General features: G+C 44.8%; 1 protein-coding gene across 1 annotated transcript; it reads right to left on the bottom strand.

Annotated features, from left to right (window-relative positions):
- Nucleotides 1-3018: 3018 nt before the first annotated feature.
- LOC128704616 (uncharacterized) lies at nt 3019-23764 on the bottom strand. The gene is made up of 9 exons (XM_070079665.1): nt 22504-23764; nt 22201-22301; nt 21843-22059; nt 14379-14528; nt 14160-14282; nt 10388-10516; nt 5751-5894; nt 5364-5516; nt 3019-3187 (listed from the first exon to the last, which is right to left on the bottom strand). The coding sequence occupies exons 1-9, from the start codon at nt 23297-23299 to the stop codon at nt 3057-3059; spliced, it is 1944 nt and encodes a 647-aa protein (XP_069935766.1). The 5' UTR covers nt 23300-23764; the 3' UTR covers nt 3019-3056.
- Nucleotides 23765-27407: the final 3643 nt, after the last annotated feature.

Raw genomic sequence — 27407 nt, 5'->3', positions numbered from 1 at the left:
ACACAAGGGGTCGTCCTCAACACAACACAAGGGGTCCTCCTCAACACACACAAGGGATCGTCCTCAACACACAACATAAGGGGTCGTCCTCAACACACAACACAAGGGGTCGTCCTCAACACACAACACAAGGGGTCGTCCTCAACACACAACACAAGGGGTCGTCCTCAACACACAACACAAGGGGTCGTCTTCAACACACAACAAAAGGGGTCGTCCTCAACATACAACACAATGGGTCGTCCTCAACACACAACACAAGGGGTCGTCTTCAACACACAACACAAGGGGTCGTCCTCAACATACAACACAAGGGGTCGTCCTCAACATACAACACAAGGGGTCGTCCTCAACATACAACACAAGAGGTCGTCCTCAACCCACAACACAAGGGGTCGTCCTCAACCCACAACACAAGGGGTCGTCCTCAACCCACAACACAAGGGGTCGTCCTCAACCCACAACACAAGGGGTCGTCCTCAACACACAACACAAGGGGTCGTCCTCAACACACAACACAAGGGGTCGTCCTCAACATACAACACAAGGGGTCGTCCTCAACATACAACACAAGGGGTCGTCCTCAACACACAACAAAGGGGTCGTCCTCAACATACAACACAAGGGGTCGTCCTCAACACACAACAAAGGGGTCGTCCTCAACACACAACACAAGGGGTCGTCCTCAACACACAACAAAGGGGTCGTCCTCAACACACAACACAAGGGGTCGTCCTCAACACACAACAAAGGGGTCGTCCTCAACACACAACACAAGGGGTCGTCCTCAACACACAACACAAGGGGTCGTCTTCAACACACAACAAAAGGGGTCGTCCTCAACATACAACACAAGGGGTCGTCCTCAACACACAACACAAGGGGTCGTCCTCAACACACAACACAAGGGGTCGTCTTCAACACACAACACAAGGGGTCGTCCTCAACATACAACACAAGGGGTCGTCCTCAACATACAACACAAGAGGTCGTCCTCAACCCACAACACAAGGGGTCGTCCTCAACCCACAACACAAGGGGTCGTCCTCAACCCACAACACAAGGGGTCGTCCTCAACCCACAACACAAGGGGTCGTCCTCAACACACAACACAAGGGGTCGTCCTCAACACACAACACAAGGGGTCGTCCTCAACATACAACACAAGGGGTCGTCCTCAACATACAACACAAGGGGTCGTCCTCAACACACAACAAAGGGGTCGTCCTCAACATACAACACAAGGGGTCGTCCTCAACACACAACAAAGGGGTCGTCCTCAACACACAACACAAGGGGTCGTCCTCAACACACAACAAAGGGGTCGTCCTCAACACACAACACAAGGGGTCGTCCTCAACACACAACAAAGGGGTCGTCCTCAACACACAACACAAGGGGTCGTCCTCAACACACAACAAAGGGGTCGTCCTCAACACACAACACAAGGGGTCGTCCTCAACACACAACACAAGGGGTCGTCCTCAACACACAACACAAGGGGTCGTCCTCAACACACAACACAAGGGGTCGTCCTCAACACACAACACAAGGGGTCGTCCTCAACATACAACACAAGGGGTCGTCCTCAACACACAACAAAGGGGTCGTCCTCAACACACAACACAAGGGGTCGTCCTCAACACACAACAAAGGGGTCGTTTTCAACACACAACACAAGGGGTCGTCCTCAACACACAACACAAGGGGTCGTCCTCAACACACAACAAAGGGGTCGTCCTCAACATACAACACAAGGGGTCGTCCTCAACACACAACAAAGGGGTCGTCCTCAACATACAACACAAGGGGTCGTCCTCAACACACAACAAAGGGGTCGTCCTCAACACACAACACAAGGGGTCGTCCTCAACACACAACAAAGGGGTCGTCCTCAACACACAACACAAGGGGTCGTCCTCAACACACAACACAAGGGGTCGTCCTCAACACACAACAAAGGGGTCGTTTTCAACACACAACACAAGGGGTCGTCCTCAACATACAACACAAGGGGTCGTCCTCAACACACAACAAAGGGGTCGTCCTCAACACACAACACAAGGGGTCGTCCTCAACACACAACACAAGGGGTCGTCCTCAACACACAACAAAGGGGAACTAGACAAAGACAAGACGGAAACCAGAAAAATAACCAGAATTAATATAATTTATATTATATGCAAGAGAGAGAGACCTCTCTCTCTCTCTCTATCTCTAGCTCTCTCTCTCTATCTCTAGCTCTCTCTCTGTCTCTAGCTCTCTCTATCTCTAGCTCTCTCTATCTCTAGCTCTCTCTCTGTCTCTCAGCTCTCTCTATCTCTAGCTCTCTCTATCTATAGCTCTCTCTAGCTCTCTCTCTATCTCTCTCTCTCTATCTCTAGCTCTCTCTATCTCTAGCTCTCTCTCTCTAGCTCTCTCTCTATCTCTCTCTCTATCTCTAGCTCTCTCTCTATCTCTAGCTCTCTCTCTATCTCTAGCTCTCTCTCTATCTCTAGCTCTCTCTATCTCTAGCTCTCTCTCTCTCTCTCTCTAGCTCTCTCTCTCTCTAGCTCTCTCTATCTCTAGCTCTCTCTCTCTAGTGACTTAAACATAACCTAGAGTCCAGATATACATACAAGACTGTTATCTGCAGTGATATCTGCCACTATCTATATCAGCACGTCATCAGCTTGCAAGCTCCTGATGACGTGCTGATTCCAAGACGAAAGGCCTGGAGCTATCATTCAACTCCCCCTGGAGGATACCCTGGGAAAGGGATAGTGTCGCTTTAGTTGGGAATGAGGTAGGATACAGGAGGTTATCCATGGGAAATACACTTGGTATCCCTCCAATTATTATTATTATTATTATTATTATTATTATTATTATTATTATTATTATTATTATTATTATTATTATTATTATTATTATTATTATCATAGGTTTACAGAAATAAACTATTTAACAAATCATATTTTTATTTATTCAACATTTACAAACATTATTGAAAACTGATTGTAAACACAGGGGCCAGGAGCTGCAACTCGATCCCCAGCAACCACAAACATATGGTACTAGCGCAGCTGGAGCAGCACCAGCAGGTGGAGGAGACAGCTGGTCAGTAGACAGAGCCAGCAAGGCAGGCAGTGAACCAGCTGGTGCAGCTGGTGGCATCCTGGGCCACAGCTGGAGGTGGTGGCTCCATCTGTAACGTCAGAATAACACCTGTTATCCACCTATCATATGTGTGTATAATGTTCACAGATGTTTGTAATATGTGGGATATGTAACATATGTAATATGTGAGTAATATGCACACACGTGTTGACATATGTAAAATAACACATATGATAACTTGCATAAGGAAATACATGTGATACATGTCATGTATGGCTATTATAATAACTAAGGTTAAAGGTTACACATACACGGGGGCCAGGAACTGTGACTCGACCCCTGCAATCACAACTAGGTGAGTATATGTCAAGAAATTAGAGAAAGTGCAAAGGTTTGCAACGAGACTAGTCCCGGAGTTAAGGGAAATTGTCCAACGAGGAGAGGGTAAGGGAACTCAACTTGACGACACTGGAAGACAGGAGAGGCATAATAACGACATATAAAATACTGAGAGGAATTGACAAGGTGGACAGTGACAGGATATTCCAGAGATGGGACACAACAACAAGGGGACACAGCAACAAGGGGACATAGCAACAAGGGGACACAGCAACAAGGGGACACAGCAATAAGGGGACATAGCAACAAGGGGGCACAGCAACAAGGGGACACAACAACAAGAGGACACAGCAACAAGGGGACACAACAACAAGGGGACACAGCAACAAGGGGACACAGCAACAAGGGGACATAGCAACAAGGGGGCACAGTAACAAGGGGACACAGCAACAAGGGGACACAGCAACAAGGGGACACAGAAACAAGGGGACACAGAAACAAGGTGACACAGAAACAAGGGGACACAACAATAAGGGGACACAGCAACAAGGGGACACAACAACAAGAGGACACAGCAACAAGGGGACACAGCAACAAAGGAACATAGAAACAAGGGAACACAGCAACAAGGGGACACAGAAACAAGGGGACACAACAACAAGGGGAAACAGCAACAAGGGGACACAGCAACAAGGGGACACAGCAACAAGGGGACACAGCAACAAGGGGACACAACAACAAGGGGACACAGCAACAAGGGGACACAGCAACAAGGGGACACAGCAACAAGGGGACACAACAACAAGGGGACACAGCAACAAGGGGACATAGGAACAAGGGGACACAGCAACGAAGGGACACAGCAACGAGGGGACACAGCAACAATGGGACACAGCAACAAGGGGACACAGCAACAAGGGGACACAACAACAAGGGGACACAACAACAAGGGGACACAACAACAAGGGGACATAGGAACAAGGGGACACAGCAACAAGGGGACACAGCAACAAGGGGACACAACAACAAGAGGACACAGCAACAAGGGGACACAACAACAAGAGGACACAACAACAAGGGGACACAGCAACAAGGGGACATAGGAACAAGAGGACACAGCAACGAGGGGACACAGAAACAAGGGGACACAACAACAAGGGGACACAGCAACAAGGGGACACAACAACAAGGGGACACAACAACAAGGGGACACAGCAACAAGGGGACACAGCAACAAGAGGACGCAGCAACAAGGGGACATAGGAACAAGGGGAAACAACAACAGGGGGACAAAGCAACAAGAGGACACAGAAACAAGGGGACACAACAACAAGGGGACACAACAACAAGGGGACACAGCAACAAGGGGACACAGTAACAAGGGGACACAGCAACGAGGGGACACAGCAACAAGGGGACACAACAACAAGGTGACACAGCAACAAGGGGACACAACAACAAGGTGACACAGCAACAAGGGGACACAACAACAAGGGGACACAGTAACTAGGGGACACAGCAACGAGGGGACACAGCAACAAGAGGACACAGCAACAAGAGGTTGCAGCAACAAGCGGACACAGTAACAAGGGGACACAGTAACAAGGGGACACAGTAACAAGAGGGCACAGTAACAAGGGGACACAGCAGCAAGGGGACACAGCAAAAAGGGGTCTCATTTGGAAGTTGAAAACTCAAATGAGTCACAGGGATGTTAGGAAATATTTCTTCAGTCACAGAGTTGTCAGGAAGTGGAATAGTTTGGGAAGCGATGTAGTGGAGGCAGGATCCATACATAGCTTTAAGACGAGGTATGATAAAAGCTCATGGAGCAGGGAGAGAGTGACCTAGTAGCGACCAGCGAAGAGGCGGGGCCAGGAGCTATGAATCGACCCCTACAATCACAATTACGTGAGTACACTTACGTAGCAAGAATGACCTGAAAGAGGTCTTCGCGACCCCCTGGTCTACAAGATCCTTCTGGTCTACTGTCACTGAAGACCCAGGAGTGCTGGTAGTGGTGGTAGTAGTGGTAGTAGTTGTGGTAATTGTGGTGGAACTGGTGGTGGTTGTCACCTCTGTAATGTAATAATAATAACAATCATACATATACACGTGTGTATTAAGTATGTATATGGATAGGTCTACAAGACTGAGGACTGAATTAGATGAGTACAATTAGTTGAGTACACTCACAGACTGTACCTCCTAGTCACCAGTGAAGAGGCGGGTCCAGGAGCCATGACTCGACCCTTGCAACCACAACTAGGTGAGCACAATTAGGTGAGTAGCCAGAGGTCAGTTACACTCACCTAGCAAGGTCAGGAGAGTGGACCTGGAGCCCAGGAGGTTACTGACTGTGCAGGTGTACAGTCCAAAGTCCTCAGTAGTGATGCTCTTGAAGACTAAGCTGGACCGTCCTGTACCATCCATGTCCCACTGGTCCAGCGAACTCTCTGTTAGGTGAAGATATGTTAGGTGAACCTCACCTGCTGCTAGGTGACTGCTATCAGTTAGGTGAGCCCGTGTACCCTTTGAGCATTCTGATAAGTTCCTGTGTACACCTTGGGTACAACCAGGGGTCTTGAAGACAACCAGGGGTCTTGAAGACAACCAGGTGACTTAAAGACAACCAGGTGTCTTGAAGACAACCAGGTGTCTTGAAGACAACCAGGGGTCTTGAAGACAACCAGGGGTCTTGAAGACAACCAGGTGACTTAAAGACAACCAGGTGTCTTGAAGACAACTAGGTGTCTTGAAGACAACCAGGGGTCTTGAAGACAACCAGGGGTCTTGAAGACAACCAGGTGACTTAAAGACAACCAGGTGTCTTGAAGACAACCAGGTGTCTTGAAGACAACCAGGGGTCTTGAAGGCAACCAGGGGTCTTGAAGACCACCAGGTGACTTGAAGACAACCAGGTGTCTTGAAGACAACCAGGTGTCCTGAAGACAACCAGGGGTCTTGAAGGCAACCAGGTGTCTTGAAGACAACCAGGTGTCTTGAAGACAACTAGGGGTCTTGAAGGCAACCAGGGCTCTTGAAGACAACCAGGTGACTTGAAGACAACCAGGTGACTTGAAGACAACCAGGTGACTTGAAGACAACCAGGTGTCTTGAAGACAACCAGGGGTCTTGAAGACAACCAGGGGTCTTGAAGACAACCAGGGATCTTGAAGGCAACCAGGGGTCTTGAAGACAACCAGGTGACTTGAAGACAACTAGGTGTCTTGAAGACAACCAGGTGTCTTGAAGACAACCAGGGGTCTTGAAGACAACCAGGGGTCTTGAAGACAACCAGGGGTCTTGAAGACAACCAGGTGTCTTGAAGACAACCAGGGGTCTTGAAGACAACCAGGTGTCTTGAAGACAACCAGGTGTCTTGAAGACAACCAGGGGTCTTGAAGACAACCAGGTGAGTTGAAGACAACCAGGAGTCTTGAAGACAACCAGGAGTCTTGAAGACAACCAGGGGTCTTGAAGACAACCAGGTGAGTTGAAGACAACCAGGAGTCTTGAAGACAACCAGGGGTCTTGAAGACAACCAGGTGTCTTGAAGACAACCAGGGGTCTTGAAGGCAACCAGGGGTCTTGAAGACAACCAGGTGTCTTGAAGACAACCAGGAGTCTTGAAGGCAACCAGGGGTCTTGAAGACAACCAGGTGACTTGAAGACAACCAGGGGTCTTGAAGACAACCAGGGGGCTTGAAGGCAACCAGGGGTCTTGAAGACAACCAGGTGTCTTGAAGACAACCAGGTGTCTTGAAGACAACCAGGGGTCTTGAAGACAACCAGGGGTCTTGAAGGCAACCAGGTGACTTGAAGACAACCAGGTGTCTTGAAGACAACCAGGTGTTTTGAAGACAACCAGGGGTCTTGAAGACAACCAGGGGTCTTGAAGACAACCAGGTGTCTTGAAGACAACCAGGAGTCTTGAAGACAACCAGGGGTCTCGAAGGCAACCAGGTGTCTTGAAGACAACCAGAGGTCTTGAAGACAACAGGTGTCTTGAAGACAACCAGGTGTCTTGAAGACAACCAGGGGTCTTGAAGACAACTAGGGGTCTTGAAGACAATCAGGTGTCTTGAAGACAACCAGGGGTCTTGAAGACAACCAGGGGTCTTGAAGACAACCAGGGGTCTTGAAGACAACCAGGGGTCTTGAAGACAACCAGGTGTCTTGAAGACAACCAGGTGTCGTGAAGACAACCAGGGGTCTTGAAGACAACCAGGTGAGTTGAAGACAACCAGGAGTCTTGAAGACAACCAGGGGTCTTGAAGACAACAAGGTGAGTTGAAGACAACCAGGTGTCTTGAAGACAACCAGGGGTCTTGAAGGCAACCAGGGGCCTTGAAGACAACCAGGTGTCTTGAAGACAACCAGGTGTCTTGAAGACAACCAGGGGTCTTGAAGGCAACCAGGGGTCTTAAAGACAACCAGGTGTCTTGAAGACAACCAGGAGTCTTGAAGGCAACCAGGGGTCTTGAAGACAACCAGGTGACTTGAAGACAACCAGGGGTCTTGAAGGCAACCAGGGGTCTTGAAGACAACCAGGTGTCTTGAAGACAACCAGATGTCTTGAAGACAACCAGGGGTCTTGAAGACAACCAGGGGTCTTGAAGGCAACCAGGGGTCTTGAAGACAACCAGGTGTCTTGAAGACAACCAGATGTCTTGAAGACAACCAGGGGTCTTGAAGACAACCAGGGGTCTTGAAGGCAACCAGGTGACTTGAAGACAACCAGGTGTCTTGAAGACAACCAGGTGTCTTGAAGACAACCAGGGGTCTTGAAGACAACCAGGTGTCTTGAAGACAACCAGGTGACTTGAAGACAACCAGGTGTCTTGAAGACAACCAGGGGTCTCGAAGGCAACCAGGTGTCTTGAAGACAACCAGGGGTCTTGAAGACAACAGGTGTCTTGAAGACAACCAGGGGTCTTGAAGACAACCAGGGGTCTTGAAGACAACCAGGGGTCTTGAAGACAACAAGGTGTCTTGAAGACAACCAGGGGTCTTGAAGACAACCAGGGGTCTTGAAGACAACAAGGGGTCTTGAAGGCAACCAGGGGTCTTGAAGACAACCAGGTGACTTGAAGACAACTAGGTGTCTTGAAGACAACCAGGTGTCTTGAAGACAACCAGGGGTCTTGAAGACAACCAGGGGTCTTGAAGACAACCAGGGGTCTTGAAGACAACCAGTGGTCTTGAAGACAACCAGGGGTCTTGAAGACAACCAGGGGTCTTGAAGACAGCCAGGTGTCATGAAGACAACCAGGTGACTTGAAGACAACCAGGTGTCTTGAAGACAACCAGGTGTCTTGAAGACAACCAGGTGACTTGAAGACAACCAGGTGACTTGAAGACAACCAGGTGTCTTGAAGACAACCAGGTGAGTTGAAGACAACCAATAGTCTTGAAGACAACCAGGAGTCTTGAAGACAACCAAGGGTCTTGAAGACAACCAGGGGTCTTGAAGACAACCAGATGAGTTGAAGACAACCAGGAGTCTTGAAGACAACCAGGAGTCTTGAAGACAACCAGGTGAGTTGAAGACAACCAGGGGTGTTGAAGACAACCAGGGGTCTTGAAAACAACCAGTGGTCTTGAAGACAACCAGGGGTCTTGAAGACAACCAGAAGTCTTGAAGACAACCAGGAGTCTTGAAGACAACCAGGGGTCTTGAAGACAACCAGGTGTCTTGGAGACAACCAGGTGTCTTGAAGACAACCAGGAGTCTTGAAGACAACCAGGTATCTTGAAGACAACCAGGTGACTTGAAGACAACCAGGTGTCTTGAAGACAACCAGGTGAGTTGAAGACAACCAGGAGTCTTGAAGACAACCAGGAGTCTTGAAGACAACCAGGGGTCTTGAAGACAACCAGGTGTCTTGAAGACAACCAGGAGTCTTGAAGACAACCAGGTGAGTTGAAGACAACCAGGGGTCTTGAAGACAACCAGGGGTCTTGAAGACAACCAGGTCAGTTGAAGACAACCAGGAGTCTTGAAGACAACCAGGGGTCTTGAAGACAACCAGGTGAGTTGAAGACAACCAGGTGTCTTGAAGACAAGCAGGAGTCTTGAAGACAACCAGGAGTCTTGAAGACAACCAGGGGACTTGAAGACAACCAGGTGAGTTGAAGACAACCAGGTGTCTAGAAGACAACCAGGGGTCTTGAAGACAACCAGGTGAGTTGAAGACAACCAGGTGTCTTGAAGACAACCAGGAGTCTTGAAGACAACCAGGGGTCTTGAAGACAACCAGGGATCTTGAAGACAACCAGGTGTCTTGAAGACAACCAGGAGTCTTGAAGACAACCAGGGATCTTGAAGACAACCAGGAGTCTTGAAGACAACCAGGGGTCTTGAAGACAACCAGGGGTCTTGAAGACAACCAGGTGTCTTGAAGACAACCAGGGATCTTGAAGACAACCAGGAGTCTTGAAGACAACCAGGAGTCTTGAAGACAACCAGGAGTCTTGAAGACAACCAGGAGTCTTGAAGACAACCAGGTGTCTTGAAGACAACCAGGTGTCTTGAAGACAACCAGGTGTCTTGAAGACAACCAGGGGTCTTGAAGACAACCAAGGGTCATGAAGACAACCAGGGATCTTGAAGACAACCAGGTGTCTTGAAGACAACCAGGGGTCTATTGGTAATCCCCTTTATGTATGCAGGAAGGCAGTTGAACAGTCTTGGGTCCCTGACACTGAATATCACAGATAACTGCAGTTGCCGCTACTCTGGTACAAGTCTCCAGACAAGACCAGTACGCGTTCCAACCGCGTTCTGTACATGTTACTTTGTAAGAACTAGCTTACCTAGTTGATTACTCGCTTATAAGCTGATTTGTAACCAGGGTGTTCTATATTGCTTAAGTACATTACATACAGTGTACACTGTATACCTGAAAGACTCAAAATAACTGAAAATAAGCGTAGGCCTACTGACCTATAAGCCGCCTGTCCCTGGTCCAGGCTACGGTAGGCCTAGGCCAGCCTCTAAATTCACACACCAGGGCCGCGCAGCCCGTCACCTCCGCCCACACCACGCCCACGCCGCCCACGATCTCCGGGGCATCTGTAAGATAAACCCGCAGCGAATCAACTAATGGATGGGATTGAAACCTTCTGGGAATTATAATATATATATATATATATATATATATATATATATATATATATATATATATATATATATATATATATATATATATATATATATATATATATATATATATATATATATATATATATGCACTGAGAGGTGTATATCTCAGTGTATATACACTGAGAGGTGTATATCTCAGTGTATATACACTGAGAGGTGTATATCTCAGTGTATATACAGTGGTAGTTTATATTAATCAGTATTTTAGGTATTAAAGTATTCTTGACTGGTGGTGACCAGGTGACCTGCAGCCTTAATGACCCTCGTGTAGTAGACAGACTTTAAACCCCATTAACCAACCAACCAGTCTTAATGACCCTGGTGTAGTAGATAGACTTTAAACCCCATTAACCCACCAACCAGTCTTAATGACCCTGGTGTAGTAGATAGACTTTAAACCCCATTAACCAACCAACCAGTCTTAAGACTGGTTGGTTGGTTAATGGGGTTTAAAGTCTATCTACTACACCAGGGTCATTAATGACCCTGGTGTAGTAGATAGACTTTAAACCCCATTAACCAACCAACCAGTCTTAATGACCCTGGTGTAGTAGATATACTTTAAACCCCATTAACCAACCAACCAGTCTTAATGACCCTCGTGTAGTAGATAGACTTTAAACCCCATTAACCAACCAACCAGTCTTAATGACCCTCGTGTAGTAGATAGACTTTAAACCCCATTAACCAACAAACCAGTCTTAATGACCCTCGTGTAGTAGATAGACTTTAAACCCCATTAACCAACCAACCAGTCTTAATGACCCTCGTGTAGTAGATAGACTTTAAACCCCATTAACCAACCAACCAGTCTTAATGACCCTGGAGTAGTAGATAGACTTTAAACCCCATTAACCAACCAACCAGTCTTAATGACCCTCGTGTAGTAGATAGACTTTAAACCCCATTAACCAACCAACCAGTCTTAATGACCCTCGTGTAGTAGATAGACTTTAAACCCCATTAACCAACCAACCAGCCTTAATGACCCTCGTGTAGTAGATAGACTTTAAACCCCATTAACCAACCAACCAGTCTTAATGACCCTCGTGTAGTAGATAGACTTTAAACCCCATTAACCAACCAACCAGTCTTAATGACCCTGGAGTAGTAGATAGACTTTAAACCCCATTAACCAACCAACCAGTCTTAATGACCCTCGTGTAGTAGATAGACTTTAAACCCCATTAACCAACCAACCAGTCTTAATGACCCTCCTGTAGTAGATAGACTTTAAACCCCATTAACCAACCAACCAGTCTTAATGACCCTCGTGTAGTAGATAGACTTTAAACCCCATTAACCAACCAACCAGTCTTAATGACCCTGGTGTAGTAGATAGACTTTAAACCCCATTAACCAACCAACCAGTCTTAATGACCCTCGTGTAGTAGACTTTAAACCCCATTAACCGACCAACCAGTCTTAATGACCCTCGTGTAGTAGACTTTAAACCCCATTAACCAACCAACCAGTCTTAATGACCCTCGTGTAGTAGACTTTAAACCCCATTAACCAACCAACCAGTCTTAATGACCCTCGTGTAGTAGACTTTAAACCCCATTAACCAACCAACCAGTCTTAATGACCCTCGTGTAGTAGACTTTAAACCCCATTAACCAACCAACCAGTCTTAATGACCCTGGTGTAGTAGATAGACTTTAAACCCCATTAACCAACCAACCAGTCTTAATGACCCTCGTGTAGTAGACTTTAAACCCCATTAACCAACCAACCAGTCTTAATGACCCTCGTGTAGTAGACTTTAAACCCCATTAACCAACCAACCAGTCTTAATGACCCTCGTGTAGTAGACTTTAAACCCCATTAACCAACCAACCAGTCTTAATGACCCTCGTGTAGTAGACTTTAAACCCCATTAACCAACCAACCAGTCTTAATGACCCTCGTGTAGTAGACTTTAAACCCCATTAACCAACCAACCAGTCTTAATGACCCTCGTGTAGTAGACTTTAAACCCCATTAACCAACGAACCAGTCTTAATGACCCTGGTGTAGTAGATAGACTTTAAACCCCATTAACCAACCAACCAGTCTTAATGACCCTCGTGTAGTAGACTTTAAACCCCATTAACCAACCAACCAGTCTTAATGACCCTCGTGTAGTAGACTTTAAACCCCATTAACCAACCAACCAGTCTTAATGACCCTCGTGTAGTAGACTTTAAACCCCATTAACCAACCAACCAGTCTTAATGACCCTCGTGTAGTAGATAGACTTTAAACCCCATTAACCAACCAACCAGTCTTAATGACCCTGGTGTAATCTCTGCACACACACTACTCAGGGAGACTATTATAATATCCTTTCAATTGAGCTGCCGTCTTCCTCTCGAGGTGCCGTTTGTCTTGGGACAAACTCAGTGAGACTGTGGTAGAATACTGTGACGGCAACAGAGGCCGGAGACACACCATCGTCTCTTGGCGCCATCGCCGTTTAAGAGGGTCGGCGTACACACCACTGTTCCCTCCGGTGACACTTCTCCTTCTTCCCAAGTGTCCAAGGCAACGTGCTACACTCGTACCAGACAAGCGCGAGCAGCGTTAACGCCGTTTTTTTCTTCCATCTTGGGGAGCGGCACCACCCGTCTCCCTAACTGTACATGCTCTGAGAAAATGGTGTATATGTCTCCATTCGAAAGTACTGGGTTGTGTGTCTTTTCAACGGGAAATCCTCGTCGAAAAATTCCTGAGACTCAGTCATTTTTTGGGACTTACATCCGGCGGCATCCCGGCCGAAAACATCTCATAGTCTCTTGGCGCAATCGCCGTCTAAGAGGGCCGGCCACAGTACTTTTACCTCGGGTATGTTCCGGCCGGCCGGAATCATGTTCTGTCCGGCCGGGAACTGGACAGAACATGTCTGGTACATGCCGGAACATGCCTGCCGTTGGCAGGACATGCCGGCGGTCCAGATGCCGGCCGGCCGAAAACACCCCATAGTCTCTTGGTGCCACCGCCGTCTAAGAGGGCCGGCGCACAGCGAGACTATTTTGACATGCTCTCTTTGGAGCTGCCGTCTCCTTCTCGACTTGCCGTTTGTCTTGGAACAAACTCAGTGACACTACGGTCGGTGATTGCTGCCGTCTTCCTCTCACCGTGCCGTTTGTGTTTAAACACATACCCGTTCCCTCGGGTATGTTCCGACCGGCCGGAAACTGGACGGAACATGTCTGGTATATGCCGGAACATGCCGGAACATGCCGGAACATGCCGGAACATGCCTGCCGTTGGCAGTACATGCCGGCGGCAGCATCTCGGCAGGCCGAAAACACCCCTTAGTAGTTTATATTAATCAGTATTTTAGGTATTAAAGTATTCTTGACTAGTGGTGACCAGGTGACCTGCAGTCTTAATGACCCTCGTGTAGTTAGACTTTAAACCCCATTAACCACCCAACCAGTCTTAATGACCCTCGTGTAGTTAGACAGACTTTAAACCCCATTAACCAACCAACCAGTCAGATAGTGGTATTTACACTTGACTGTCAGCTGGTGGTACTTACACTCGACTGTCAGCTGATGGTACTCACACTTGACTGTCAGCTGGGCCCTTGCTGACACTGCTGGCGGAACACCATTGGAAGCAACACAGAGAAAGGCTCCTGTGTGACCTCTGGTGACTGGTGACAACACTAGACGAGGTCCCGTCCCTGCTGCTAGAGAGACAGTGTTAGGGTGTTAGACAGTGTTAGTGTGTTAGACAGTATTAGAGATGGGTACTGGGGTATCCCTCCTCCAGGTACACTCACCTTGGGACTGGTTGAGAGAGATGGGTACTGGGGTATCCCTCCTCCAGGTGAGTGTTGGTACTGGGTCGCCAGTAGCTTCACACTCTAGTACGACGTCCTGGCCTTCTACTGCCTCTGCGTCGTCAGGAGGTCGTACGATCACTGGTGACGCTGACGAAGATAACGTAGAATATGTTGTAGAAGGTACACATACACAGACATACACATACACAGCTAAGGGGAGACATGATAACGACATTCAAAATACTGCGAGGAATAGACAAGGTGGACAGATACAGGATGTTCCAGAGATGGGACACAGCAACAAGGGGACACAGCAACAAGGGGACACAGCAACAAGGGGACACAGCAACAAGGGGACACAGCAACAAGGGGACACCGCAACAAGGGGACACAGCAACAAGGGGACACAGCAACAAGGGGACACAGCAACAAGGGGACACAACAACAAGGGGACACAGCAACAAGGGGACACAGCAACAAGGGGACACAGCAACAAGGGGACACAGCAACAAGGGGACACAGCAACAAGGGGAAACAGCAACAAGGGGACACAGCAACAAGGGGACACAACAACAAGGGGACACAACAACAAGGGGACACAACAACAAGGGGACACAGCAACAAGGGGACACAACAACAAGGGGACACAACAACAAGAGGACACAGCAACAAGGGGACACAGCAACAAGGGGACACAGCAACAAGGGTACACAGCAACAAGGGTACACAGCAACAAGGGGACACAACAACAAGGGGACACAACAACAAGGGGACACAGCAACAAGGGGACACAACAACAAGGGGACACAGCAAAAAGGGGACACAACAACAAGGGGACACAGCAACAAGGGAACACAGCAACAAGGGGACACAGCAACAATGGGACACAGCAACAAGGGGACACAGCAACAAGGGGACACAACAACAAGGGGACACAACAACAAGGGGACACAGCAACAAGGGGACACAGCAACAAGGGGACACAGCAACAAGGGGACACAGCAACAAGGGGGCACAGTAACAAGGGGTCACAGTAACAAGGGGACACAGCAACAAGGGGTCACAGTAACAAGGGGACACAGCAACAAGGGGACACAGCAACAAGGGGACACATCAACAAGGGGACACAATTGGAAGATGAAGTCTCAGATGAGTCACAGGGATGTTAGGAAGTATTTCTTCAGTCACAGAGTTGTCAGGAAGTGGAATAGTCTGGCAAGTGATGTAGTGGAGGCAGGAACCATACACAGCTTTAAGGCGAGGTATGACAAAGCTCAGGGAGCAGGGAGAGAGAGGACCTAGTAGCGATCAGTGAAGAGACGGGGCCAGGAGCTGAGTCTCGACTCCTGCAACCACAATTAGGTGAGTACACTACATCAATGTTAGAAGACAATTGTAGAGTTAGAAGGTAAACTAACCCACCACATCAATGTTAGAAGGTAAACTAAGTCACTACATCAATGTTAGAAGCTAAACTAAGTCACTACATCAATGTTAGAAGTTAAACTAACCCACTACATCAATGTTAGAAGGTAAACTAAGTCACTACATCAATGTTAGAAGCTAAACTAAGTCACTACATCAATGTTAGAAGTTAAACTAACCCACTACATCAATGTTAGAAGGTAAACTAAGTCACTACATCAATGTTAGAAGCTAAACTAACCCACTACATCAATGTTAGAAGCTAAACTAAGTCACTACATCAATGTTAGAAGCTAAACTAACCCACTACATCAATGTTAGAAGGTAAACTAAGTCACTACATCAATGTTAGAAGGTAAACTAAGTCACTACATCAATGTTAGAAGGTAAACTAACCCACCACATCAATGTTAGAAGGTAAACTAACCCACTACATCAATGTTAGAAGGTAAACTAAGCCACTACATCAATGTTAGAAGACAATTGTAGAGTTAGAAGGTAAACTAACCCACTACATCAATGTTAGAAGGTAAACTAAGTCACTACATCAATGTTAGAAGGTACACTAAGTCACTACATCAATGTTAGAAGGTAAACTAACCCACTACATCAATGTTAGAAGGTAAACTAACCCACCACATCAATGTTAGAAGGTAAACTAACCACTACATCAATGTTAGAAGGTAAACTAAGCCACTACATCAATGTTAGAAGACAATTGTAGAGTTAGAAGGTAAACTAAGCCACTACATCAATGTTAGAAGGTAAACTAAGTCACTACATCAATGTTAGAAGACAATTGTAGAGTTAGAAGGTAAACTAACCCACTACATCAATGTTAGAAGGTAAACTAAGTCACTACATCAATGTTAGAAGGTAAACTAACCCACTACATCAATGTTAGAAGGTAAACTAACCCACTACATCAATGTTAGAAGACAATTGTAGAGTTAGAAGGTAAACTAACCCACTACATCAATGTTAGAAGGTAAACTAAGTCACTACATCAATGTTAGAAGGTAAACTAAGTCACTACATCAATGTTAGAAGCTAAACTAACCCACTACATCAATGTTAGAAGGTAAACTAAGTCACTACATCAATGTTAGAAGGTAAACTAAGTCACTACATCAATGTTAGAAGGTAAACTAACCCACTACATCAATGTTAGAAGGTAAACTAAGTCACTACATCAATGTTAGAAGGTAAACTAACTCACTACTTAAATGTTAGAAGGTAAACTAACCCACTACTTAAATGTTAGAAGGTAAACTAACCCACTACATCAATGTTAGAAGGTAAACTAACCCACTACATCAATGTTAGAAGGTAAACTAACCCACTACTTAAATGTTAGAAGGTAAACTTTGCCACTACATCAATCTTAGAAGGTAAACTAACCCACTACATCAATGTTAGAAGGCAAACTAACCCACTACATCAATGCTAGAAGGTAAACTAACCCACTACATCAATGTTAGAAGGTAAACTAAGCCACTACATCAATGTTAGAAGGTAAACTAAGCACTACATCAATGTTAGAAAGTAAACTAACGCACTACATCAATGTTAGAATGTAAACTAAGCCACTACATCAATGTTAGAAGGTAAACTAACTCACTACTTCAATGTTAGAAGGTGAATTAACCCACTACATCAATGTTAGAAGGTAAACTAACCCACTACATCAATGTTAGAAGGTAAACTAACCCACTACTTAAATATTAGAAGGTAAACTAAGCCACTACATCAATCTTAGAAGGTAAACTAAGCCACTACATCAATGTTAGAAGGCAAGCTAACCCACTACATCAATGTTAGAAGGCAAACTAACCCACTACATCAATGTTAGAAGGTAAACTAACCCACTATATCAATGTTAGAAGGTAAACTAACCCACTACATCAATGTTAGAAGGTAAACTAACCCACTACATCAATGTTAGAAGGTAAACTAACCCACTACATCAATGTTAGAAGGTAAACTAAGTCACTACATCAATGTTAGAAGGTAAACTAAGTCACTACATCAATGTTAGAAGCTAAACTGAGTCACTACATCAATGTTAGAAGGTAAACTAAGTCACTACATCAATGTTAGAAGGTAAACTAAGTCACTACATCAATGTTAGAAGGTAAACTAACCCACTACATCAATGTTAGAAGGTAAACTAAGTCACTACATCAATGTTAGAGGGTAAACTAACTCACTACTTAAAAGTTAGAAGGTAAACTAACCCACTACTTAAATGTTAGAAGGTAAACTAACCCACTACATCAATGTTAGAAGGTAAACTAACCCACTACATCAATGTTAGAAGGTAAACTAACCCACTACTTAAATGTTAGAAGGTAAACTAAGCCACTACATCAATCTTAGAAGGTAAACTAACCCACTACATCAATGTTAGAAGGCAAACTAACCCACTACATCAATGCTAGAAGGTAAACTAACCCACTACATCAATGTTAGAAGGTAAACTAAGCCACTACATCAATGTTAGAAGATAAACTAAGCACTACATCAATGTTAGAAAGTAAACTAACCCACTACATCAATGTTAGAAGGTAAACTAAGCCACTACATCAATGTTAGAAGGTAAACTAACTCACTACTTAAATGTTAGAAGGTAAACTAACCCACTACATCAATGTTAGAAGGTAAACTAACCCACTACATCAATGTTAGAAGGTAAACTAACCCACTACTTAAATGTTAGAAGGTAAACTAAGCCACTACATCAATCTTAGAAGGTAAACTAAGCCACTACATCAATGTTAGAAGGCAAACTAACCCACTACATCAATGTTAGAAGGCAAACTAACCCACTACATCAATGTTAGAAGGTAAACTAACCCACTACATCAATGTTAGAAGGTAAACTAACACACTACATCAATGTTAGAAGGTAAATTAACCCACTACATCAATGTTAGAAGGTAAACTAAGTCACTACATCAATGTTAGAAGGTAAACTAAGTCACTACATCAATGTTAGAAGGTAAACTAACCCACTACATCAATGTTAGAAGGTAAACTAAGTCACTACATCAATGTTAGAAGGTAAACTAACTCACTACTTAAATGTTAGAAGGTAAACTAACCCACTACTTAAATGTTAGAAGGTAAACTAACCCACTACATCAATGTTAGAAGGTAAACTAACCCACTACATCAATGTTAGAAGGTAAACCCACTACTTAAATGTTAGAAGGTAAACTAAGCCACTACATCAATCTTAGAAGGTAAACTAACCCACTACATCAATGTTAGAAGGCAAACTAACCCACTACATCAATGCTAGAAGGTAAACTAACCCACTACATCAATGTTAGAAGGTAAACTAAGCCACTACATCAATGTTAGAAGGTAAACTAAGCACTACATCAATGTTAGAAAGTAAACTAACCCACTACATCAATGTTAGAAGGTAAACTAAGCCACTACATCAATGTTAGAAGGTAAACTAACTCACTACTTCAATGTTAGAAGGTGAATTAACCCACTACATCAATGTTAGAAGGTAAACTAACCCACTACATCAATGTTAGAAGGTAAACTAACCCACTACTTAAATGTTAGAAGGTAAACTAAGCCACTACATCAATCTTAGAAGGTAAACTAAGCCACTACATCAATGTTAGAAGGCAAACTAACCCACTACATCAATGTTAGAAGGCAAACTAACCCACTACATCAATGTAAGAAGGTAAACTAACCCACTACATCAATCTTAGAAGGTAAACTAAGCCACTACATCAATGTTAGAAGGCAAACTAACCCACTACATCAATGTTAGAAGGCAAACTAACCCACTACATCAATGTTAGAAGGTAAACTAACCCACTACATCAATGTTAGAAGGTAAACTAACCCACTACATCAATGTTAGAAGGTAAACTAACCCACTACATCAATGTTAGAAGGTAAACTAACCCACTACATCAATGTTAGAAGGTAAACTAACCCACTACATCAATGTTAGAAGGTAAACTAACCCACTACATCAATGTTAGAAGGTAAACTAACCCACTACATCAATGTTAGAAGGTAAACTAAGTCACTACATCAATGTTAGAAGGTAAACTAAGTCACTACATCAATGTTAGAAGCTAAACTAACCCACTACATCAATGTTAGAAGGTAAACTAAGTCACTACATCAATGTTAGAAGGTAAACTAAGTCACTACATCAATGTTAGAAGGTAAACTAACCCACTACATCAATGTTAGAAGGTAAACTAAGTCACTACATCAATGTTAGAAGGTAAACTAAGTCACTACATCAATGTTAGAAGGTAAACTAACTCACTACTTAAATGTTAGAAGGTAAACTAACCCACTACTTAAATGTTAGAAGGTAAACTAACCCACTACATCAATGTTAGAAGGTAATCTAACCCACTACATCAATGTTAGAAGGTAAACTAACCCACTACTTAAATGTTAGAAGGTAAACTAAGCCACTACATCAATCTTAGAAGGTAAACTAACCCACTACATCAATGTTAGAAGGCAAACTAACCCACTACATCAATGCTAGAAGGTAAACTAACCCACTACATCAATGTTAGAAGGTAAACTAAGCCACTACATCAATGTTAGAAGGTAAACTAAGCACTACATCAATGTTAGAAAGTAAACTAACCCACTACATCAATGTTAGAAGGTAAACTAAGCCACTACATCAATGTTAGAAGGTAAACTAACTCACTACTTAAATGTTAGAAGGGAACCTAACCCACTACATCAATGTTAGAAGGTAAACTAACCCACTACATCAATGTTAGAAGGTAAGCTAACCCACTACTTAAATGTTAGAAGGTAAACTAAGCCACTACATCAATCTTAGAAGGTAAACTAAGCCACTACATCAATGTTAGAAGGCAAACTAACCCACTACATCAATGTTAGAAGGCAAACTAACCCACTACATCAATGTTAGAAGGTAAACTAACCCACTACATCAATGTTAGAAGGTAAACTAACCCACTACATCAATGTTAGAAGGTAAACTAACCCACTACATCAATGTTAGAAGGTAAACTAACCCACTACATCAATGTTAGAAGGTAAACTAATCCACTACATCAATGTTAGAAGGTAAACTAAGCAATACATCAATGTTAGAAAGTAAACTAACCCACTACATCAATGTTAGAAGGTAAACTAACCCTCTACATCAATTTTAGAAGGTAAACTAAGCCACTACATCAATGTTAGAAGGTAAACTAAGCCACTACATCAATGTTAGAAGGTAAACTAACCCACTACATCAATGTTAGAAGGTAAACTAAGCCACTACATCAATGTTAGAAGGTAAACTAACCCACTACATCAATGTTAGAAGGTAAATTAAGCCACTACATCAATGTTAGAAGGTAAACTAACCCACTACATCAATGTTAGAAGGTAAACTAACCCACTACATCAATGTTAGAAGGTAAACTAATCCACTACATCAATGTTAGAAGGTAAACTAATCCACTACATCAATGTTAGAAGGTAAACTAACCCACTACATCAATGTTAGAAGGTAAACTAAGCACTACATCAATGTTAGAAGGTAAACTAAGCACTACATCAATGTTAGAAAGTAAACCCACTACATCAATGTTAGAAGGTAAACTAACCCACTACATCAATGTTAGAAGGTAAACTAACCCACTACATCAATGTTAGAAGGTAAACTAACCCACTAAATCAATGTTAGAAGGTAAACTAACCCACTACATCAATGTTAGAAGGTAAACTAACCCACTACATCAAAGTTAGAAGGTAAACTAAGTCACTACATCAATGTTAGAAGGTAAACTAACCCACTACATCAATGTTAGAAGGTAAACTAAGTCACTACATCAATGTTAGAAGGTAAACTAACCCACTACATCAATGTTAGAAGGTAAACTAAGTCACTACATCAATGTTAGAAGGTAAACTAACCCACTTCATCAATGTTACAAGGTGAACTAACCCACTACATCAGTGTTAGAAGGTAAACTAACCCACTACATCAATGTTAGAAGGTGAACTAACCCACTACGTGAAGGTGAAAGTAGAGTCTGTGAGGTGGAACAGTATTTAGTTGACACAGGTAAAGTCCACCATCACTAGTAGTGATGTTAGTTATGACTAGTGACCAGGTAGTACCCCCTTGTTCCTTGACTAGTGACACTCTCTGGTTCTTAGTGATGACTTGGGTGTCTACTGTCAGCACGGCTCTACCTCTTGGGCCGTAGTGCGTCCATGCTACCTGGGGAGACAGGTAAGATGTCTGGTATGATACGTGAGGATACCATATGTCCTTAAACTTAATTCCTGATATGTGATTACACAATGGTGGTAGATGATATGTTCTACCACTACTACCACCACAACTACCACCACCACTAACCTTGTAGTGACGCAGGTTGTCGACCACACAGGTCAGTCTTGCTTGTCGACCAGTAGCTACTGTCAGGTTCTGTTGTGTTGTTGACAGCCAGGGATGACAGTCTGCAGGGATACACCAGTTATTATCCCTACTACGAGGATACTATGTGTACTATGTACTATCACGGACTACCATGTACTATCTGTATCATGTACTATTATGGACTGCCATGTACTATCTGTACCTTGTACTACCATGTACATTATACCTGGGATATTACAAAAGTCTTGCTGCAAAACAATAAAATATCTTAGTTTCACTTACCCTCATCAGCCAGAGTTAATTTGGGTAACAGCAGCAGCCACACCAGCATCACCCACACCTGTCTCCACACCACCAGGCTACACCTGTCGCAGGTGTATGCAAATGAAATTCCGGCAGGAGGCCAGTTCATAGTGGTCTTGTGGGAAGGGATGTCCGCAGCTTCAGCAACCTGGATGTCTGGTTTCCCGTTGGTGGCTGACAGACCACTGGTCTTGTGGTCTTTACGTTCTGTCATCACTGAACGTTCTTCGGGTGAACGAGAATTGGTTTTGTAAGCTTTGATTCTCTTGTGGTTAGCGATGTCAGCCTGATTGTACCTCGCAAAGGAATGAGGATGATGTACCTTGGCCTGGATGCTGTTACCTTCTTGGTGGGACATCGAAGTCACAAAGGATTGAGGATGATGTACCTGGGCCTGGATGCTGTTACCTTCTTGGTGGGACATCGAAGTCACAAAGGATTGAGGATGATGTACCTGGGCCTGGATGCTGTTACCTTCTTGGTGGGACATCGAAGTCACAAAGGATTGAGGATGATGTACCTGGGCCTGGATGCTGTTACTTTCTTGGTGGGACATCGAAGTCACAAAGGATTGAGGATGATGCACCTGGACCTGGATGCTGTTACCTTCTTGGTGGGACATCGAAGACACAAAGGATTGAGGATGATGTACCTGGGCCTGGATGCTGTTACTTTCTTGGTGGGACATCGAAGTCACAAAGGATTGAGGATGATGCACCTGGACCTGGATGCTGTTACTTTCTTGGTGGGACATCGAAGTCACAATCTTCAGCATGAAGTTGAGTGGTGGAACATCGACGTATGATCATTTAACACGATGTACAGTTGATGGAACATAGGCATATGATCATTTAACATGAAATATCACTACGGAGCATCACAACACGATCACTTAGCACGAATTAACCACCAATTCTCCAGTCCGTCCCGTGATATTCACACTACACAACTTGCATCACTCAGACCTCATATTCACCCGAAAATCTTGCTTCACGTTTCAACTGAATGACTATTAATCTTACTTAATGTCTTACAAAAAGAATTCACAATTACAGAAAAGAAATTTTGGCTTGTCTGTCAGAACTCAAAAAGGGCGACCCCCTCTGACACGATCACCTGTATCTCAATACACTTTTTTTTTCTTTGCATTTATAAGGCGGGTACTTATTGCAGAACAACCCATGAATGGAATCTGTAGTAGATTTGGTGAGGATGTCCTCAGGTCGGCCATAATTTCAGGCCTTTTTATGCAGATACAGAAAGAGGCCTGGAAAGGCCTCTTTCTGTATCTACAGGTGTCTCAGGCCTGTATCACCACACGCATTACCTTAGCCACCATGATATCACCACTCCCATTACCTCAGCCACCATGCTATCACCCCCACCTATTACCTCGGCCACCATGCTGTCACCCCACCCATTACCTCAGCCCCCATGCTGTCACCCCACCCATTACCTCAGCCACCATGCTATCACCCCCACCTATTACCTCGGCCACCATGCTGTCACCCCACCCATTACCTCAGCCACCATGCTATCACCCCCACCTATTACCTCGGCCACCATGCTATCACCCCCACCTATTACCTCAGCCCCCATGCTGTCACCCCACCCATTACCTCAGCCACCATGCTATCACCCCACCTATTACCTCGGCCACCATGCTGTCACCCCACCCATTACCTCGGCCACCATTCTATCACCCCCACCTATTACCTCGGCCACCATGCTATCACCACACCCATTACCTCAGCCACCATGCTAACCTCACATACAGTGTATGTGAGGTTAGTATGAGTGTATAACTTGGCCAGGTGTGCCACTAGGCCAGGTGTACCACTAGGCCAGGTGTGCCACTAGGCCAGGTGTGCCACTAGGCCAGGTGTGCCTGGAGTTTACCTGGAGAGAGTTCCGGGGGTCAACGCCCCTGCGGCCCGGTCTGTGACCAGGCCTCCTGGTGGATCAGAGCCTGATCAACCAGGCTGTTGCTGCTGGCTGCACGCAAACCAACGTACGAGCCACAGCCCGGCTGGTCAGGAACCGACTTTAGGTGCTTGTCCAGTGCCAGCTTGAAGACTGCCAGGGTTCTGTTGGTAATCCCCCTTATGTATGCTGGGAGGCAGTTGAACAGTCTCGGGCCCCTGACACTTATTGTATGGTCTCTTAACGTGCTAGTGACACCCCTGCTTTTCATTGGGGGGATGTTGCATCGTCTGCCAAGTCTTTTGCTTTCGTAGTGAGTGATTTTCGTGTGCAAATTCGGTACTAGTCCCTCTAGGATATTCCAGGTGTATATAATCATGTATCTCTCCCGCCTGCGTTCCAGGCGTACCACTAGGCCAGGTGTGCCACTAGGCCAGGTGTGCCACTTGACCAGGTGTGCCACTTGGCCAGGGGTGCCATTTGGCCAGGTGTGCCACTTGGCCAGGTGTGCCACTGGGCTAAGTGCACCACTTGGCCAAGTTATTGTTCTGGCACTAAGGCCACATAAGCTTTATTCCTGCGACAGACTATTGTTTACCCACTTCAAATTGACTATTATCACCTATAGGAACGGGGCCAGGAGCTATGACTCGACCCCTGCGACCACATATACTAACAGTACCGTCTTCAGAAATCTTATATTTTTTTTTTCCAGTTCCAACAACGCCAACTTTCCAGCAGTAAATTAATACGCCAAAATCCAGACTTTTTCTTCTAGGACGAACTTTGATATATGTCATATAGATTTTTTTGGCTCTAAAAAACGGGAAAAAGAATGGATTTTCTGTTGTAAAACAACGGTGTTTTTTCTGTTAGATTGTCTGTTGGGGCGTTGGCTCTAACAGGTAAAATTTATAGATGGTAATGGAGCAATTAGTAGGAATTTTGGGACGCTAATTAAGCTTGTGATGATTAGTGTGTGTGTGTACTCACCTATATGTAGTTGCAGGGGTTGAGTCACAGCTCCTGTCCCCGCCTCTTCACTGGTCGCTACTTGGTCACTCTCTCACTACTCCATGAGCTTTATCATACCTCGTCTTAAAGCTATGTATGGTTCCTGCCTCCACTACATCGCTTCCCAAACTATTCCACTTACTGACTACTCTGTGGCTGAAGAAATACTTCCTAACATCCCTGTGACTCATCTGTGTCTTCAACTTCCAACTGTGTCCCCTTGTTACTGTGTCCAATCTCTGGAACATCCTGTCTTTGTCCACCTTGTCTATTCCTCTGAGTATTTTGTATGTTGTTATCATGTCCCCCCTATCTCTCCTGTCTTCCAGTGTCGTCAGGTCGAGTTCCCTTAACCTCTCCTCGTAGGACATACCTCTTAGCTCCAGGACTAGTCTCATTGCAAACCTTTGCACTTTCTCTAGATTCCTGACGTCATTGACCAGGTGTGGGTTCCAAACTGGTGCTGCATACTCCAGTATGGGCCTGACGTACACGGTGTACAGAGTCCTGAACTCCTCCTCAGGTTTGCCAGGCGCTCATATGCTGCAGCAGCTATTTGATTTGATTGATTGATACGCGTTTTCCCAGTCAGTGATGACTAGTCCTACCCATATGGGTTCAACTGGCCAGGGTGGCCATCCACCATTGCTCTAATCGTAATCCTGTCTTGGTCTCTTGCTGTTCGGTGGTGGGTTGTACCTCACTGCTATCATCACCTTTGGACCCACAGTATGAAGTGTTCCTATTCCTGTTTACTCTTCAGTAAAATGGGTACCTGGGTGTTAAGTGACTGGCGTGGGTGGCATCCTGGGGACAAAATTAACCTAAGTTGCGACAAATGCTCTACATAACCAGCGACTTTCTATATAGGATGTCACTGATGTCAGCTATGGTCTGTATAAGTTGTATCATGTACTGGTAGAAATTAAGATTATTATTATGAAGTCATCCACTTCCCCTCTGTCCATTCCTCCCATTTCCTCAAAACTTCAAACTATCCACTCCCCTCTATCTTTCCTCAGGATCTGATATCCATTTGGAAAGACTGCATCTGTTATCATCCCCTTGAGCTTTGTCTCTGTGAGTGCTATGATGTCCGGGGATGCCTCAATGATTCGCTCTTGCCACTTGTCAGTCTTTGTTATTCCATCTGCAATGGCGTACTGTCAGCTTCCTTTCCAGTGCTATATTTTGGGAGGTGGGACAGGTTGGTGTGGAAGGCAGGGATGGATATTATGAAAGGCTACTGTGATATTGGTATTACTGCTGGGGGCTGTGGAATATGGTTTGTGATTATTGTGTTTGGTTGGTATGGGGTGGTAGGGGTTGACTGGGTTCTGTAAACATTTGTGTTTAGTGTTCCCCCGCAAAACTGAGCTTCCTTGTCTATCTATGTCTGTCCTGTCTCTCTTTCCTTCCACTGGTGTCTTCTTACTCTCACTCTCAGTAGTCTCGTTCTATTTGTGTTCCGTCACGGTCGTGGTACACTCGCGGATATTCTCGGGGGCCCTTTAACAGTGATGAAATTAAGACATGTGTGCAACATCTGGGTATCTTTATTGTAGACGTTTCGCCATCCAGTGGCTTTATCAATACAAATTCCAGGACATAACTTGAAGACAGTAGGACTATATACAGAAGATGAGGTAATCAGTCCCTCAACCTAGGAGTCGGTGCGAAGAGCACTATAGTCGTGGAGATTCTGTCGTAGGATTCTGCCCCATACCACGTCTCTCTTTAAGATCATCCCTTCAACTTCCTAAACCCCATGTTTGTGAGTGTAGTAGTAATAGTAATAATAATAGTAATAATAATAATAATAATAATTATTATTATTATTATTATTAATATTATTATAATTATTATCACTGTCAGCATTGGTATATAATTATAATAATGCTTCGAATGACCTTCAAAATGGCGCACAAATATGAGGGTCATGTGTG

This window comes from Cherax quadricarinatus, chromosome 100 (assembly GCF_038502225.1).
Source record: "Cherax quadricarinatus isolate ZL_2023a chromosome 100, ASM3850222v1, whole genome shotgun sequence".
NCBI classification, from domain to species: domain Eukaryota; kingdom Metazoa; phylum Arthropoda; class Malacostraca; order Decapoda; family Parastacidae; genus Cherax; species Cherax quadricarinatus.
The sequence above is the reverse complement of the archived record's forward strand: the minus strand, read 5'-3'. Positions and strand labels throughout refer to the sequence as shown.